Raw genomic sequence first — 19,380 nt, forward strand, 5'->3', positions numbered from 1 at the left:
TGCTCTAGAAGCTGGCTATTCATTTGAACTACTATTTGAATTACATAATTAAATTAGTGTTATTTATTGATTTATTGGGGTAAAGGGAAGTTTTTTATGAAAACCACTGAATGCAAACATTCAATGGTCAAATTGATAAATATGTTGCATAATCTGTGCACAAGACAACTGTAAAAAATGAGAAAATTACTAAAATCTTAAAATAGTCTACATTCAAATAGCCACATTCATGTTTTTAGTGTCTTTAATCTCTCCCTCTACTTTAAGGAAACAAAGAGAAAACTGCAGAAAAAAAAACACTAATTGCTATTTATGCAAGATTATCTCAAATTCTGAGCACACCCTGTTTCAAGAGATAGCCTTGGTTTATAAGGTTTAGCAAAACCTACTTAAACTAAAACAATCATTGTATGGAAGATGTAATCTGCTGTTTCTTTTAGAGACTTTATTAATCTGTGAGTTTCCTGATTATATAAGGTAAAAGGCATCTACCCTCAGTAACATGGGATGAAGAGAAAAAACAATGATAGGATATCTGAGGAGCAGAAGAAATCAGAGGTGAGAAAATTTTGCTAAGTAGAGAGAACGGCAGATGAACAGGAGCCCACCAACCCATATGTTCACTTACTCAAATTCCCTTTTTTAACATCAACTTGCTAGTCAAGCAGATTTTCTCTCCACAAACAAAATCTAATTTTTCCAAAATATTAAAACCCAAGAGTCAGTATTAAAACCCAAATAGGACTAAGAACAATGTGATATTTGATAAAATTACAGTCATCAAATAATATAGGGATAGATCTATTGTCAAATTAACCAAAGGCTGACCCATCACCCATGCTTAAGGTAAGGAGCCCAGGAATGGGGCACATGGCTGAGCAAGAGAAAGTCAGCTTCAATCAAGGATTTTGAAATTCAAAAATGCAAAGAAGCTGTCTTAGTCCTTTCAGGCTGCTATAACAAAAATATCCAGAGACTAGATGGCTTAGAAACAGCAGAAATTTATTTCTCACAGTTCTGGGGGCTAGAAGCCCAACATCAGAGCGCTAGCAGGGTCAGGTTCTGTGAAGGCCTCCTTGGGTTGCACTTCTTGGGTCTTCACATGGCAAAAATTGGCAGGAGACTTTTGTAGGGCCTCTTCTAAAAGGTTGCTAATTCCATTCATGAGGGCTTTACCTCATGACTTAATTACATCCCAAAGGCCCCACTTCCTAATACCATCATCCTAGATTTCAGCATATGCATTTTGAGGAAATGCAAACATTCAGTCCATTGCAGAAGGTATATTTTGTTTTACTATCCACTTAAGGTTTGTCCACATATTTGCATTTTCAAAAATTTTGGTTACTCAAGTGGGTAGGAGATTAGGATCCTTCCATCTTGTCTAAAAGAGGTCTAAAAGGAGTTCGGGAGAGGCTTCCTGTAAATGAGAGAGTGGTTTCATTGGGAAGTCATGGTCTTTTTGTTTTTGTTTTTGGTATAATGGCAGCATTCACAAAGAGTTGGAAAAAGTCACATGCAAAAAAATGAATAAACTATTACCCTATATTACTTATTTATCTGTGTGTGTGTGTGTGTGTGTGTGTGTGTGTGTGTGAGAGAGAGAGAGAAAGAGAGAGAGAGAGAGAATTAGCTTGTCCCTATGAAAGAAAAGATTAATGTCCTTTGTTGAGAATGCCAAGTTGAAGTACCAACCCCTCTCTACCTAGCACACAATAAAATACAAAGCCCTGGGACCAGCCTTAAAATGTGCCTCTGTGGCTACTTTGTTCTCACCAAAGCCATTTTTCCCTCTATAAGGAAAGGAAAGAGAAGAAAAAATCTTTCACCCATATAATCATTCCCAGGAATATACTCTTGTACAAAATAAGCTCTGGTATTTCATAAGACAGAAATACAGATCTCAGACATTGTAGTTTGTGAGCAGGAAAGATTTGCTCTTTAAGTGAGTTTAAGGTTGAAGAATGTCTGATGAATAAATGATGCTTAGTAAATATGTGTTGAAATTAAGTGGGCAGGTATGGTAACCTGTCTCCAAAGCTGGGGCTTCTACCTCCCTTCAGTAACTTCTGACTTGGACCTTTCTTATGTAACTACCCAACCAAGTACAATCAAGGATGTGCTCATCCAAAGAATGAGAAGACACGCCAAGTGTGTCATGAAGCTCTGTGCTTTCACTGCCTGGACATCAAATAAACCAGTGTTTGAATCCACAAACAACTGTGAACTGGGAGCAGAAGAAAGTGGCAAAACACAGCTGTTTGGGCTTGGCGGAGTACCACTCTGCATATTATGTAACAGCTGTTGTGTAATTGTGCATTTAATTCAAAACACATTTATGAAAGACAAAACAATTTAACTTAAAAAAAATGGGTGGGGAGGGGAATTGAGAGAGAAATGTTGAAAAGAACACAGAAATTTCTATGTGGTCTTTAAGCAAGATGAGCAAGGTAGACAATGACTTCAGAATGGTATTGCCTCAGAATCTAGGGACCTGCTGATTCCCCAAACTGTTCCATCTCTTGTTTTTACAAATAAAATTTATTTAAAAACACCTACACTTATGACTTATTATCTATAGTGTCTTTCGAGCCAAGTAAGTTACAATAGAAAATGGCCCAAAGAGCTGAAAATACTTCTTTACAGAAGTTTGCCAAGTCCTGCCTTAGATGAATAAAGACTAGGTGTCTGAGAGGGTGACATTCACCTGGAGAACCAAACCAGCTCATTCTGGAACCTCTCTGGGAGCCCTCTTACAGAGAAGAGGGGAGGGAGAAGAAATACCATATTTCACTGCATAATTGTCACATTTTATGCTAATTTTGAAAAATTTCTTTGCCAAAAAAGTAGATGATGACCATTGTGTGAAGCTTTTTAAAAACTTATGCTGGTGTTACTTTTAAAAATTATTTATTACTAAACTGTCTTTTGTACAAGATTCTGATGCCTGGAATACTCGTGAACATAGGTTAATATGGTGGTGACGATTATTTGGTGAAATACGGTAGAAATAAGAGCTCTAGTTTTGGAGTCAGACTGTCCTGAAACGAAATTTTGGCCTGTGCTTATTATATCTGTGACCATACTCAAGGTAATTATCCTCCCTCTGTCTGTAAAATGGGGATAACAAATGAGGATGGAGAGAAACTAAGGCTCCAGGTTTGGAAAAACTAATTAATAACTTAATTTCCTTATCTAAATATCATATTCAGGGGAGTAGGCAATTTCACTAGAAAGAAACGGTTGTTATAAATTCTTAATAATCAGAGCATCCAAAGAATTTTATCTTGTTCTTATTTTAACTTTTTTTTCTGAAGCTTCAGTACAATAAAGCATTGTACTTAAAATGGGAGTCCTGCAGTTAAAAATTGTACTTTTTGAAAGTTCCCAGCTTGAAACACTAAGAACTTAAACTATTTGGGAGTACTGCTTAAATTCTTTCTTTATCAATTGCATGTAGCAATGATTGCTTGATATAAACACCTAAAACCAGAGTTTACCTTAGTTTCATTATTTATTTACTTATTCATTCATTTATTTTTGTGGTACTGGGGATTGAACGAGGGGTGCTGTACCACTAAGCTACATCCATAGCACCACCTCTCATCCCCATTTTTAAAAAAATTTTGAGGCAGGTCTTTGTAAGTTGTTCAAGCTGCCTTTGGACTTGTGGTCCTTCTGACTCAGCCTCCCGAGTGGCTGGGACTACAGACCTGTATTGTCAACTCAGTTAGGTCACTTAAGTTTTACATGAAGTTTTGCAGATGGTACTGCTATATTGCTAATTGTGGTGGTTGCGTATGACAGTGTCCTCTGAATTCTCTAAAGGTCCTGCTGACTTTTCTGAAATCACAGAAATTCTGAGATCTACTTACCCTCCTATGAGGCACTGAAAATATACCTGATTGATTTTTCTTTTAAAAGTCAGGTTAGGGTAGGGTCTAGACAGAGGGTTTTCTTTCCCCAAAGCACTCTGATTTCTGGGAGATGGGGTGCTGACAGCCTTGTCCTGAAGGTACCTGGTTAGGGTCCTCTTTTTCCCAGCTTCTCCTGAGAATAAGTGCCCTTTTAGAGACATTTTTTCAATTTGAGAATTCTCAAATTCTCTGATTCCCAGTCTGTCAAAGGAACGGAAAGTTACATAGTAGCATAAAAAGCACCAAAAGCCAAAAAAAAATAATAACTGGCTTTAGTGGCCAGAGCAGCTGCACCGCAAACCCTTATCACAGGTTTCGGCTTTGTAAATTAATTCATCTGCAAATAGTGCACTGTCTCCAGATGCAACTTTGGTGCTGGACTGCTGGTTTCTTAAGGATTTAAGTCTAAAGTCGAAGGCTTCCTGCCCTAGGTGTTACAAATAAGTAGTGTCCTTTCTTTTTTGCTCCCAGTCTGTTCATCCAATCGTATCCCAATATGCAAATAAACCTTAGCCCCGTGCAGATAAAAAGGAACAAATAAAGCCAAGTGCTCTATCAGAACCAAATTGCTGAGCCTGTCACCTGTGTTCCAGGAGCCGAACCAGAAATGTTGTCCTCAGCAGTGCCAGAGTTACCTGTCCCACTCACCAATTTGAAGATTCAATATACTAAGGTTAGTAAGACTTGTATGTGCTGCTTTGCCTCGGGTCTGTAAAAAGTACATGTATTTAAAGCATAAAAGGTCAATTTAAGTAAACTTATGTTCAAGAGCCTTTTGCAAATACAAGAATAAAAGGCTTGCCAAATGCAGGTCTGGGTTTAGTGCCCTGATCAAATGGTGGATTCTAAATCAGATCGGACAACTTTTCAAAATTTCATTTCTTAAAATCTTTCCAAGTGAAAGGAATTCTCTGTTGTATGAAAGGTTCTTGCACCAGAATTCAGTGGACTTTAGTAAGCAGTTCTATTAACTTTAGAACAGCTGGCATGTGTAATAAAGAAGGCAGATATTCACTAAATGAATTTACTAAAAGGAGTCAAACAAGTGGGAAATACATTTTTAAAGGAGAAACACAGCATGCTCTAATAATATAACTTTTCTATATGTTTAATAAAATGAGTGTTAAATCAGAGAACTTAATTCTGATAATTGGCTAAAAACTGTTTCAAAAACCTTCAAATGGACTTGTATTATTTTACATATTTGGGGAAAGAAAGCATGCTTATTTATTTCTCCAACCAAGTTTGTTGTTATTGGAGCAGATGTGTCATTGTTAACTGATAAATATTTAGAGAAACAAGAGCAGGAGCCAGACCCAGACTTCAAAATCCACAGCCACAGAGAACTAGGAAATGGATCCTGCTGAAGTTGTTCTGAGAGTAACTCTGAACTTTGCCTATTTCACAGTTACAAGCCAACTTCCCTGTCAGATCCTAGGCCTCCAAACAAAGAAACAAACAAAGCAGTCTAACCAAAATCACTTAGAGTTAGCTTTATGGTCTGATGGAGAAAGTCAGGTACGAAACGAACTATTGCAACTCAGAGGATAGTCATTTTGCTTTGTGAATTAACCAGCAAAAAACCAAAAGCCTTAAACTTGATGGAGCCCTACTATTACATATTGACTCTTTACTCGTGACTGTGGATGGTTTTGCAGTCCTGAGGTCTGTTGCATTTTCATTTTCATAAGCACAGCAAATGAGGAAGCTGCTCAGATGATTGGCTCTTTTCCTTAGGAAAATGTCAGCAGAAATGAGCCTATGCCTTTAACAGGGTTGACTTGCAGCTATGAAGTACATGAAAGCATTATTTCACAAGAGTTTATTAGAGGGAACATACTTTTCCATTTAATTTTATTGCACATGGGAACACAAAAAAATTTGGTGAGTCCATAATCTCTTACAATTTACCTTTGGCCAAGGTAGGTCCAGAAGATCACAAGACTCTTGACTTTCTTCTTCCAGGTTTGTCATTCACAGAAATCTCAATTCAAACTAGGTGCTTTTAAAAATACATGTTGTGAAGATCAAAATTATCGGCAGTTTAGATTATATCACTGCAATTGTTAGAAAGATATATTTTTCTATGAAAGTATACCAGAAAATATGTTAGTAGTGTGGATGCTCCCTCACCCTTTATTGAATTTGACTTTGTAAATCTTCCTGTGTGTATTTAGCTCTAACATGAAATAAGCTTTCTACTGAATTAAGCTTCATTTTGCAGTTATCAATTAGGCTTGTAAGTAACAGTACTAGACAAATAAGTTATTCCTTAAAAATCTAATACACAAGCACAGAACTAGTGATCCTTTAACACAGAAAGATATTTTTAAGATTTAAATCTCTTCCCTTCAAAGTCATTGCATAAGAACACCCTTCGAGGGAAAATGACTGACCTAAGTGTTCAAAAAAGAAGACAAGATTCAAAGAACAGGCATTTGCTCCATGTTTAGTGCTTCTCTGGGTGCAAATATATGAAGAAATTCGGTGAATTTTAATTTCTCATGCATCTTCTATATGAATCTAGTCTGCTCAGAGGGCATTTTATTATTTGACTTATGGGTTACAACGTTTTCAGACTTGGAAGGACACCAGTTATGTATGTAATTAAATCTAAATGGGTGAGCTTTTTCAAATGCTTTTGCGTTTTCTTTTTACTGTGTCCCACTGCAGAATTGTATTGGATTTGCACTTGCAAGAGGAGTTGGGTGAATGGTGGTTATGGAATAATTTTCTCCGTTACAAACCAAGAAAGCAAGGGTTTTATAAGGTGTCTGTGGAATGAGCTTCTCCAACCAGCCCCTAAACTTCTGTATTGTTTTTCTCTATAATTTTAATGTCTTTCTTCATTATTGCTAGAAGTATATAGGTTATTGGGGCAAAGGAGAGAGAAGGGACCAGAAGGGATGAATAACAACAACAACAAAATTTATATATCCATATGCTTATAGATCTCTGTACCTGTACATCTATAGCTTCAGTAGAAGAGCTACATATGCTTAAGCTTAAGGCTGCTTTTCATCCAAACAAAAGAACTCATTGATGCATATCTTTTAGTGACTTATTTTTTAGTACAGTCAGATTATTTCTTTGTTGGAGTAGATGGAACAGAGATTAGAGTTGAAGAAATATTTTCAAAGATGATTCAAAAGCTTTTGGAAATTTTAAAACCTCAATAACACCATAAATCCACATGAACTTGGATCTCATCCCTGCCCTTATTATTCCCCCTTCCAATTGTAAGTGAATCCTACGTCTGCCAACCCATCCCTTGAACGGAGGCTTTACATAAAGAGCTTCTTTGAAAGTTATATGATCATTGGGCAAACAACATACCTCTCTCAGCCTCATTTCCTTACAAATAAAATGGGGATTATCCAGGTACCTCTTTCCTACGGTGGGTGGGTGACAATATCAAATGAATTCACTGGCCCATGGGAAGTGATTAAGACTAAGGGTCCTAGTTACATTTATTTTTCCGAATTCCTCCCAGTTTTTCCAGAAATTTCTCTCTCACCTGACCTTTCCTGGATGGCTTCCCACAGGTGCTCTTCTGGGCTCATTTTCTTCCCTCATTTTCCTGTCACTTTGTCTTGCACAGTCATGTCCCACCTGACAAAGATTGCAATGGAGCGAAGTTCCTAGGCTTTATCCTGGATTTCAGGGATCAAGACTTTTCTCTTATGGGATTTGGTAACTCTGTTTTCCATTCTCCTTTCACAATACTGTTTTTACCTTAAAAAAAAAAAAAAAAGAAAACACAAATGGGAAATTCAAGAAGACAAGCTTTCTCAGATTGGATTCAAACTCCAATATGTTTAACTTGATTATTAAATTTAGCTCATTGAACAATAGTTTGTTCATGTGTGAAATTTTCTTTCATTAGTTCATGACATTTTATACACATATATACACACAGAAAAAATCATTGCAAAAATACCTTGGGTTTACTCTGCCACTGACTGTTTTAGTTCTACGCAATAATTTTATTGACTCCATCACTAACAACCCTATGAAGAGACTACTATATCCTTTCTAAACCTGAGGGAACTAAAGAACAGAGTGGCTAAGTAACTTCCCTAAAGCTACACAGCTGGTGAGTGACAAAGCTGAGAAGACTGGCAGACTGAGGCCTTACACCAACTTGTGACTTGTCTGAGGCCAACACCACTATTTGGGGAGGTGGAATTGCAATGTTTTGTCCATTTTAATTCTGACCTTCAATTGCCCATTCCTGACTACTGGAGGATGCATGACATTGAGACTCTCCAGCTGCTGCTCAGATGTTCCCAGGCTAGCAAGAGGACATTTGCCACCAAATTAGAAAATTAAGAGAACTATAGGGACAATTGAAAGGAAAAATATTTTCTGCTTTGAATGAAAAGGTGGGGGTTGGTTTGAGAGAAGCTGTGAGGCAGAGGACTTTGACACAGGAGCATGATCTCTGTGTGAACTCCATTTCTTCAGCACTTATGGATTACATTTTGGTTAGAAAAGGCAATTGTTTTTCTGGATCTCTGGTTGGTTTAAACTTTCTGTATAAAAATATTTTTGATAGGAGAGAATCATTAATCTGTGAAGACTGTGTGCAGGCACAACTAGAACAGATTATGTTTTTCCCCACATTATCTCTTTTTTAAATGTCCACAACAGACAAATTCAGGTCACATATATGTCTAAATAAGGAAAAGAATATGTGAGATTAGACTAAGATGTAGACTGGGGTCAGATTGACTGATGGTGTTTTTGTAGAGAAATCTCTGAAGAGTACTTAAGATAGGACTAGACTAGGCTTATGTTCAACACAATGCTGATTGTGCAGTAGTAGCACTACTTTCACTTAAGAAACATTTTTTTTTTTTTTGGTACCAGGCATTGAATGCAAGGGAGCTTGACCACTGAGCCACATCCCCAGCCCTTTCTTTAAAAATCTATTCTTATTAGAGATGGTCTTGCAGAGTTGCATAGGGCCTCTTTAAGTTGCTAAGGCTGGGTTTGAACTCATGAACTTCCTGCCTCAGTCTCCCAAGTTGCTGGAATTACAGGCATGCTCCACTATGCCCGGCATTTTCTTTCTTTCTTTTTTTTTCCTTACCCAGTCCTTTTTATTATTGATTTGAGACAGGACCTCACTAAGTTGCTTAGAGTTTCACTAAGTTGCTTAGGACCTTGCTAAATTACTGGATATGAACTAGAAAACCCTGGAAATACAGGTGTGTATTTCTAACACTCCTGGCTGACTTGAGAATATATATAACTTCTTACTGAAGTAATATTTTGTTTGCTTAAGGCTTGGAAGTAGTTGAATGAATAGCCAAATGGTTGTAAGGTATACTGGTTTAACAAGGTCAGCCTGGCTTCAGTTTTGAGCTTTCATACTTAGTAAATAATGTGACCTTGGCCAAACTTCTAATCTGCTTGCGCTTCAGTTTCCCAGTCTGTGAACTGGGAATAAAAATGGGTCCCTTGGAAAGTGGCTGTGAGAACTAAGTGGTTTGTGAAAAATGCCAATATTTACCATTTGATCTTTTCTTGGCCTCTCCTTCCCAAGAGGATTCCTAAAAGTCTTAATTGCTCAGTCCCCAATGTTGGTGAAATTTATAATTATATTACTGTCACAATTCAAAACTGCTTCCATCTATTTATCTTAATTTAGGCTCGGAATTAACCCATGGAAGGAGTTAGCAAAGATGTTATCAGGGTTCCATTTTACAGCTCAGACAGCATGATGGATTTCCTCAAGGTCACCTAGATCCTAAGGTGCAAATATAAGAAGGTACTGCATTCTGAGTGCTGTCATTTCAGATTTGATGCTTTTCCACATATTACTTAACTAGTAAAGACAGTAGTACTCCAATCTCACTCAAGAAAACCTAATCAATAGAAATCCTAAAGTAGATAGCACATATCCGAAGATAGGGCATTATCCCCATTTCAGAATGACTCTCAGTACTGCAAGTGTTCATGACTCCTTTTATGTTGACATAATATTTATTCTCCCATACTGTTTTAAATAATTCCCCCCTGAATATTAGAGTAATCAGCCTGTCTGAAGAGAATTAGGAAGCCTCATAAATCACATAACTTTTTAAAGATGGATTTCACCTACGGAATTTTTCACTACATACCAGCTGGAATGAGAGAGTTGGGTGAGAAGCACTCACAAATGTTATGAGAACTAATTCATTTGAAGAGCAAGCTAATTTTGAGATAGTACCTCAGAAATGAAATGTCACAGGTCATCTGTAATACAGGTCAAAACAAAAACAACAACATCAGAAGGAACAACCCCTCATGTGAATGCAGACAGATAGCATGGAGATGTGTTTGCTACACAGCACTGATCTGGTGTCAGATGGTGGAGGAGGGGTTTTCGGTTTTCATGACCATCACTATTCATGATTGTGGTCAGGGGATATGTTACAGGTTGATGCGATATAAGTGGCAACACACAACCATGTTCAAAAGAACTTGAGCAATGATTGTTTCATAATTAAATATCTAACTAAAATCTAACAAACAAATCAGGAAAGAAAAGATAGTGGTCCCTCTTTTTACTTTGTGTAGTTTTGATTACCTGTAGTCAACCTCAGTCAGAAAATATTAAGTAGGAAATACCAAAAATAAACAATTCATAAATTTTCAATTGTATACTCTTCAAATAAAAAAAAATCTTGCAACATCCTACTGTGTCCCACCTGGGAAGTGAATTATTCATTTGTCCTGGATATCCACACTGTGTACACTAACCCCTCGTTAGTCCCTTAGGAGCCATCTAAATTATGAAATCCACTATGTCATCTCATAATGCTTGTGTTCAGGTAACACTATTTTCACTTAATAATGGTCCCAAAGTGCATATATAGTGATGCTGGCAATTTGTATATACAAAAGAAAAGTCATAAAGTGTTCACTTTCAGTGAATAAGTGAAATGTATAATAAGATATTTTCAGCTAGGCATGGTAGCACACACCTATAATCCCAGTGGCTGAGGAGGCTGAGGTAAGAGGATGGTGAGTTTGAAGCCAACATCAGCAATTTAGAGGGACCCTAAGCAACTTAGCAAGTCCCTATCTCCAAATAAAATATAAAAAAGGGTCAAAGATGTGGCTGAGTGGTTAAGTGCCCCTAGGTTCAATCCCTGGTATGGAAAACAAAAAAGTATTTTCAGAGCAAGATCCCATATTCACATAACTTTTATTGCTGTATATTGTTATAATTATTCCATTTTATTATTTTTAATCTCTTACTTAGCTTAATTTATAAATTGAACTTTACCATAGATATGTGTGTATAGGAATAAATATGGCATATATTGAATTTGATACTACCAGTGACTTCAAATATTCACAGAAGATCTTGCCAGGTTTGTGCAAATACAGTAGTACCCATTTCCCTACAGACAATGGGTACTACTGTATTTGCATAAGCCTGGATTTCATGGCTACTATGTTTTGAGTGTCTGTGTGTGCATGAATGTATATCAAAAGTTCCCACAAACTTAGCAGCCTGGCTTGGAAGGGATGTAAAGTATTGCTGATATTTGTTTTTCTGGTATCTCAATATCTCTACCTGTTTTATTATGTTACAATTGTTAAAGGAATTTGCTCCCTGCAAATTTGCTCAGATACCACCACTCTCAAAACTTTGCTTTGACTGAGACTTCCTCTGTCCTAAGTCATTATCAGGCTCTTTCCATTGATCTCCTCGACTTTTTTTTAGAAGTCAAAGGAATACAAATAAGAAACAACTGAATTGTGCTCTGTATTTGGTATTTTATTTAGAAGTGAGAAGGTTCTGTGCAAGCACTGGTATTATTGAGTGTTGAAACTGTTAAATATGAAGTATGCACAGAACTTTCTAGTGCTTCTACAGGATATATATGATACACAGAACTTGCCGGTAAGTACTTTTATTACTTTTAGGGCAGGCTGACAGTATGGCTCAAACTAAATGCTGCAGTATCTTTTCTCCCCCCCCCCCCCCCCCCCCCCCCCCCCCCCCCCCCCCCCCCGACAAAACTGAAAAGACTGAATGGCTTTTTTAAACAATCAGAAAAAAAAAATGTATGTATTCAGATTACAGAAATCAGGCTATAATATAAAATAAAAATGAAAGAAAACTTTTATTTCTTCTATTTCAGTTTTGTTCATTTTCTCATTTTGTTTTTATTCCTTTGACTGCTGCTAAATATTTTCTTCCCATCTGTTATTTCCTCCTTAATTTCCTTTTATACTTTTCTACTTTGAGTTTCAACATTTTGCTTTGCTGCCTCAGGGTTGAAAGGAGTTGCCAGAGATCTTGCTTTGATTCTTTTAAATGTTTCACACCCACCCCCAACTTACTTTTTTATCTCTGTCTTGTTGTTCTTAATGCCTATCTTTCATATCTTATTCTCAGTGGGGTTTGGTACTTTGTTAGGCTCCTAAGGCAGGAGAACCTTTATACATTTGCAGCTCACATCACTCCCTGTGGGGCTGCATACCCACCCACCACTCCCCTGCAGTGACCCTGGTTTCAGGGTTGCAAACCCATGCAGGTGACATAAAAAAGAAACTCTTACCATTCCCTTGGGCTATCTTAAAAGAAATCCTTTGTGCATTAAAAATATGATAGGCCACCAGGAAAGTCTTGGCTTTCCTTATAAGACCCTAATGTTGGTGGCCCAGTTGCTGTCCTGCAAATGTAATGTGATTTAGGGGGCCATGTTAGAAGGAGTCAAGGCTTCTCCACTTTAACTAACAGGCTCCAAAATCTTGTATGGGCAGATAAGGCTAGTGGGTCTTTATTTTGCCCATTAAAATTCAATTGGATCTAACTCAAAAATATTTTGTGGAAATCACTTATTTATTTAGAATTGTAGTGTTATACCAAGTACATTAATAATAACTACAACAAATATGATAATAGTAACTTGTCCTCTAGAAAGGCAACATTATCCCCAAATTATGACTTAGACACTAAACTGCATCCAGGAAACAGCTACTTGTTTATCAAAGATAATAGGATATATCTATTTAAATTTGACATATCTAAAATGTAGAGTAGAAATCAATTTTTAAGTTGCCTCAACATACTTACTGATTATTTCCTCATATAAAAGCACTTGGTTTCCATGAGTATGCATAAACATCTATAATTTCCAACCAATACTGTGAACTTTAGGTTGATGTCTACTGTACATGGATATTCAAAAGTATCCTGAGTCCAAAATTCATAAATAGAATACAGTGAATATCATGCTTAAATAGTACCCAGGAATATTTTACTTTATAACAATATTCCTTTTTCCCTAAAATTTCTTAAGGCCAAGAACACATGGAAAATGAGGTTGTCTCCAATGACAGATCATTTCAACTGGACTAAAATAAAGTTTCAAAACAATTATAATAAACATTCATTGGCCTAGATGTCTCCATATGACCGTTTAATGTAATTGCAGAAAGGGTGATTATTGAGCTCTAATGGGTCACACAGTTAGCTAGCAGGCAAATGCCAAATGTAAAGCTAATTAGATTAAAATAGTAAAAAGATAATTAAGGTAGTTCCTACAATAAGTTCTTCATAGCTAAGGAGAAGAGCATGGGGCAACACCTGCCCCTCGGGGCTCTTGATGATCACATAACCTACACTGAACTCTGTCTAAACACTGAAAACTCTATGTTTAGAAGAAGATACACGATTTTTAACTTGCAGACTTTAGATGACCTATTGCAGTAAATACTGCTATCTATTCTAATGCCTTATAATCTCATTCTTGGCACAGTCTCTGGATTAATCACCTGGACTCTGGTTACTCTACTTCAAGTTCAATTGGAGTGCTTTAAAAAAATCAATATTCTTAAAATTCTATAAAATCAATATTCCTAAAATATCTATTTGATGCAGAAGGGAGTTTAAGCTTTTCATCCTGGGGATCAAGATCCACCACAAATGGACTGGTTTTCATTGTCAGATCTTACCTATGGCTTTCTTTGCACTGATACTCTCAGTTTGGGACTGATCTCTTTACTGTGTTGCAGCCATGCCAAGATTTGCCCATCCCTTGCTCATGTTCACCTTTCCATCAATCCCTTCCCTTCCTTCAACACGTTCTTCCAGCCCACAACCCTCTCTTCTGTGAATCACTGCTCTGGCCATTTGATTCTATACCTTTAGTCCTCATGGGGTGACCTTAGTAGATTAACCAGTAATCTCCTCTAGAGTATAAACCTCTAGAGAGAAGGCCCATGGCCAACTCATCTGCATTTTCACACATTACCTCCTAGATGATGTCTCCAGTATTTGCTCATTTTTTGGCAAAAATGTCTCTGATAAAACAAAAGTGACCATATCGAATTCTGTAAATGTGAGTACAAGTTCAAATGATGTTCTCTGCTAAAGGTTAAAATTGAATGATGCAGAGCAATGGCTGGTAACTTGAAATTATGGAGAACTGATCCCTTCAGTTGCCTGAAGGCTGCCAGATGATCTTTTATTATTATGTAATGTTAATGTTCATTTACAAAACATTCACTGATTTTTATCTGGGTGGGGTGTGAGGTGGGGGGTTATATACAGTTTAGATGCACAACTCTGATAATAAAACAAGATGGTCTATACATATTGTAATGATTCTTTTACTAAAAAAAAAGGAGTAAAATATATTGTATTGAAGGTGTATTATTGAAAACTTGAAACTACAAGTTATCACAGACTTAAGAGTAAGAGGACCCAGACGGGAACTGGAAAATCTCACCAGAAGCCTAACAGCATGACATCTGTATGTTGTTTTCATTTGATTTTTTTTTTTTTTTTAGTGAAATTATACCATAAAAGGATGGAATTTTGAGTGTATCTCTTCAGAATGAGACTTACATTCTCTCAGTTTAAAGATATAAAGTCTGAGGAGGTAACTCAATCTTTAGGGCAGAGGGAGACAGAATTATCAAGTGTGAGTGAATCTGATGATAGTTTTGAAAGGCTGATTAAAAAATCTAGGGCAGGTACTATGACTTGTTTGAAATTTCATGGGCTGATATGTGAATATCTAACTGTAACACAAAGCAGAACCTGATAACTAATTTTATAGAATACTTGCATGCTATTTTGGAGAAAGATTAAATCCAATTGGAGCAATTAGTGAAATCTTCCTGAGGAGATGATACCTTTAGCTAGAGTTTCAAGTACAAGAAGAAAATAGTGAAACTGCAATCTGAGAAGCAGCATGAATACAGGTGGGATGCAAAGACGGCCATGGTATTGGAGGCAGAAGAGTGAGGCCCAGACATGGGTGCCTGAGGGGCAGAGGCTGGAAAAGCACCTGAGGGCCAGATCACAAACTGCTTCCATGCTAAGAAGCTTGACAAGGGAAGCCACTAAAGTATTCTGAGGAGGGGTGTAGACAAACAACTGAATTTGGTTGGTTAAGGAAGATTCTAGTAACTGGGTGAAAACTGAATTTTAATTAGGCAGAGATGTGGGGGCAGGGCAGACAGGGAGAGAGTTGAATAGTAAGAAGGAACAAAGAGACATGAAGAAGTGACTAAGGATTATACACATCATTAAATGAAGAGGGTTATGTGTGTGTTTGTGCGTGTTACACGTATGTGTGTGAGAGTGTGTGTGTATGTGAGAGAGACAGAAAGAGAGCACGAGCAAGGAGAGGCTGATTAAAGTGTTTACCAGCCTTCCCTTGGGAAGAAAAATACTAAGCAGTAAAGGCCTGTGATGCATAAAAGAAAATACTAAGAGTAATTATGGGTTTCTGTAAAGTGTGTTCCTGGTAGCTAATGTGCTGGGTCACTTTTAAGAGACATTGGGGAACTCAGCACTTTAATCTGAATTTATTTTTCACTGAATTGAACTAAGCTGCTATTTTTTTTTTTCTTCTTTGGGTATAGTTTGATGAATTTTATGGTCTCCCTCTGTATTTGATTCCCTACAACAGTAGCAAGGATTTTCTTGGTACTTGATCCTCTTCATATATCTATCTTTCCACATCTAGTCTCTGCATTTGAGCTGCTTTGGGCCCCATGGTCCTTTATTTATTCATGCCCACACCTTTTTTCCTTTTGATTTTAGCTATCACTGAAATTCTTTAGAACTCTTCAGTATATAGGATAATGCTGTTTTTTTCCATATACGATTATACTGGTGCAGACAGGCAAACAAGGAGGCTTGTCCTTCCCCCTTTTGACAGCAAATAGCATAGTGTTCTCATGTGCAGAATGTACAATCTTGACAGCCATTGTTGGAAAATGTTTAATAGCTAAGTGATTTGCACTTAGCATAGCAACTGATTTAAACCTTGGGTAGTGGTTTTTTAATACATTCTGGATTGAACTATATACTTTTCTTTTGTAGCTATCAGGTAAGGAGAAATGTCTCAATTAAGATGTATGTTACAAACCAGTGCATAAGACATCTCTCTTATAATGCTATATGCATCAACTTCCTATGAATTAAAATTAAATAAACTAGCTCATGTTGTCATGGCTTCACAAAAAGTTGTAATTTGTGACATCCAATATTTATTATGATTGTTCTCATATTTCAGTAATAAGAAAAAAAGGAGAATAAATGAGAAAAAAGCTGATGATAAAAGATTTCTCTAGCATATGTCAGAAATAGAGCTTCACTTTAGTTGTCACAAAGGGGTCATTCCTTAATTTGGAATTATCAATTTTTTTTATAATTAAAAGTTTGACAATTTTTAATTATCAAATTATCCTGTAATGATAATGAGCCTATGCTCCAGGTGTTTCAGTAAAAGTAAATGAATATCAAAGCTGTTTTTTAAAGGAAGTACAAATTCAAGGCTGCAAAAGTTCAAACTCAAGAATTTTTATACTCTATGCTTTCTGGTACTTTAATATTTCTGTTCCCTTATAGTGCATGTAGAATAAAATTCCAAATTTTCTGGACCACTGTTTCTTTAGATGCATGTCTCTTTCTCATAGATATCATTAAAAATCTAGCACCTGATCTCAGCTGATGACAAATAAATTATAAGATACTCTTTCTAAAAGAACAAAATTCCTATGCCTTTAAAAAGTCACCGGAAAACACACCACTAGCCAAATTTTCCTAAGCAAACTTCTTTTTTAAACCCCAACCCCAAACTAGCTTTACAACAGTAAAATGAAGTATCACAAAATTTTCATTTTTGTTATCAAATCACCAGTAGCCCCAAATGAGCATGTTCAGAATCTGAAGTGGAAAACAGGAACAATGGTTGACAAAGATTAAACCCACCAAAACTTCTGCCCTTGCCTCAAATTCACAGCAATTTCAGGTAAAAAGCATCATTTTCTAAATTGTTTTTTCCAGTCTATATTTTCTGGCATTGAAAAAGACTACATACCTTTATGAAACTTAAAAATATTGCTCTATTTTATTGTGCACATATAGTTGTGTGTATGTATGTGTGTTTATATATAAAACATCAGAAACAACCAAAAATGTTTCAAGGGAAAGAAGAATAAACAAAATTTAAGTATCATGTCATGCTTCCACTTAAGTTTATAAATGCCCCAAATTTGTTGCATATTTAAAAAAAAATTAATCTACTTTCTCTGAATCCTTGCAGATCTTCATAAACAATGAATGGCATGATTCAGTGAGTGGCAAGAAATTTCCTGTCTTAAATCCTGCGACTGAGGAGAAAATCTGTGAGATAGAAGAAGGAGATAAGGTGAGTTTCAAAACACTAGTTTCATTTTATGCAGAGATGTTTCTTTGTTTCTCACCATTCTGAGCTCCTGAACCCCACTACAAGCTTAAAATAATATGTCATCAAAATGTGACTGCTAGGGCAGTTTGGGAAATTTTCCAGGTTGGTTCATGAAGAGTACTTTATGGTCCTGTAATGATAATGAGCTTATGCTCCAGGTGTTATAATGATTTTTTGCATATTACTTTTCCTTGATTATTTTTAACTGGAATGATGTCTAGCTTTATTATACACTCAGACTGAATAAGGAGGGATTGGTCATAGGTCTAATAAAGAGAGAAATCCTTAATCATATAAAATCATTAAGTTGCTGGATGAAACTAAAACAAAGGTTAATGTATTCCCAAGTTATTTCATCAAGAATCATCTAATTGATATTAATAAAAACATTTTAAATTGAATTTTAAAATGACTTAAATTGAATAATTGTTATTTTAATAACAAAAACAAAAAACCAAACTTATTGAGTGACAATTTTTTAAATTCTAAATACTGTTTTAAGTTAGTTAGAGCAGCTTTACGAAGAACGTGCACTTTTAGTTTGTTTTCCAAATGATGCTAAATGGCAGAATAGAAGGAGTGAGTGATTTACTCCAGGTGATACTGCTAACAAGCAATGAAACCAGCTTTCTGGTGCTGTCCTTCCCCCAGAACCTGTGAGTAACATGGTTACTGCTTTACCTTGAAATTATTATAAAGATTAGATCATAGCGTTCACTGTAACAATCACATGTTCCTGTCCAGTTTCCACTTTTCATTCCCTTAGCCTCAATCCATGAGATCACAAATCGGCTGAGTCACACTGGCCTATTCCAACATAGCGAGAAAGCTGAGGGCCTTTATGGATTTTTAAAGAGACTTTGGATTCAGACTGAAATACTATCACATCAAAGTGAGACCCAGGCCTTGAAGAGCAGGAGCCAGAGTGCTTAGGCAAAGGAGTCAACAATTTAAGTAGAAGAAACAGAATAGAATGAACATGTGTCACTTGCTTTCAGATTTCACTTTCTTTACATCCTAATGAGTCAACCATGCATAAATTCTTTACTCTGTTTCTTGTTGCCTTAGGGGAAGTATCCCCACACACAAAGGTCCTTTATAGTATTACTCAACACTTTTCTATGGCTTCTGTCCCAGGCCACCACTTTGAGCTACAAGTTCCAACTTTACCATGCCCAATGTCACTCCCCAGACACTGCTTGCTGATCACTGCCTCTGTGCATGTCCAGAGCTCAGGCCTCAGGAATAGTTCAAATCACCACCAATAATCACAGCACAGAGGTTCCATGTTTGTACTTACCCTCGTTGAACTCCTGCTCCTTTTGTTTAAAATAAGTAAATAGTAAATACATAGAGGGATAAATGATACATACAAAGATTTTCAAAAGTTCCAGGCACATGAAACCTCCGTCATTACAGTGTTTTTTATTTCTCTCAAGCCATCTTGAACCTTCCCAGGTAGAATTTCTCTCGTCTGTGTCATCATAGAGCATTGTATTTGCTGATAACCCTGGTTTTATATCGGTATGGATTACTTAGTCTGAGACAATGTACTCTTGTGGAGATCAACACTGCGTCTCAGTTTCTGGCAATGCTTTAATGAAGTTGAATAGGTGAATGCAGAAACATTCTCTTCCATGAAGCTCTGCTAGTGCTGATGATCACTGCCAAGGCAGTAGTGCTGAAACTTTGGTATACATCAGAACTTCCTGGAAGATGTCTTAAGACAAGGTCCACACTTTTCTCTA

At 36.6% G+C, this 19,380-nt stretch overlaps 1 protein-coding gene across 3 annotated transcripts in view; it reads left to right on the forward strand.

Moving 5' to 3' along the window:
- Positions 1-19,380, forward strand: part of Aldh1a1 (aldehyde dehydrogenase 1 family member A1) — a 142,698-nt gene that overhangs the window by 90,141 nt on the left and 33,177 nt on the right. For 2 of the 3 annotated variants that reach the window (XM_058584004.1, XM_046459406.1), the window contains 2 exons: positions 4,511-4,590; positions 17,489-17,593. In XM_058584004.1, the coding sequence (XP_058439987.1) occupies positions 4,511-4,590; positions 17,489-17,593 (185 nt within the window). The remainder of the gene's footprint in view (positions 1-4,510; positions 4,591-17,488; positions 17,594-19,380) is intronic. The other variant, XM_058584005.1, reaches the window with a different exon arrangement.

The sequence above is a fragment of the Marmota monax genome, unplaced genomic scaffold, assembly GCF_021218885.2.
Source record: "Marmota monax isolate L192 unplaced genomic scaffold, Marmota_monax_Labrador192_F-V1.1 WCK01_AAM20220418_F8-fsc00059, whole genome shotgun sequence".
Classification (NCBI taxonomy): domain Eukaryota; kingdom Metazoa; phylum Chordata; class Mammalia; order Rodentia; family Sciuridae; genus Marmota; species Marmota monax.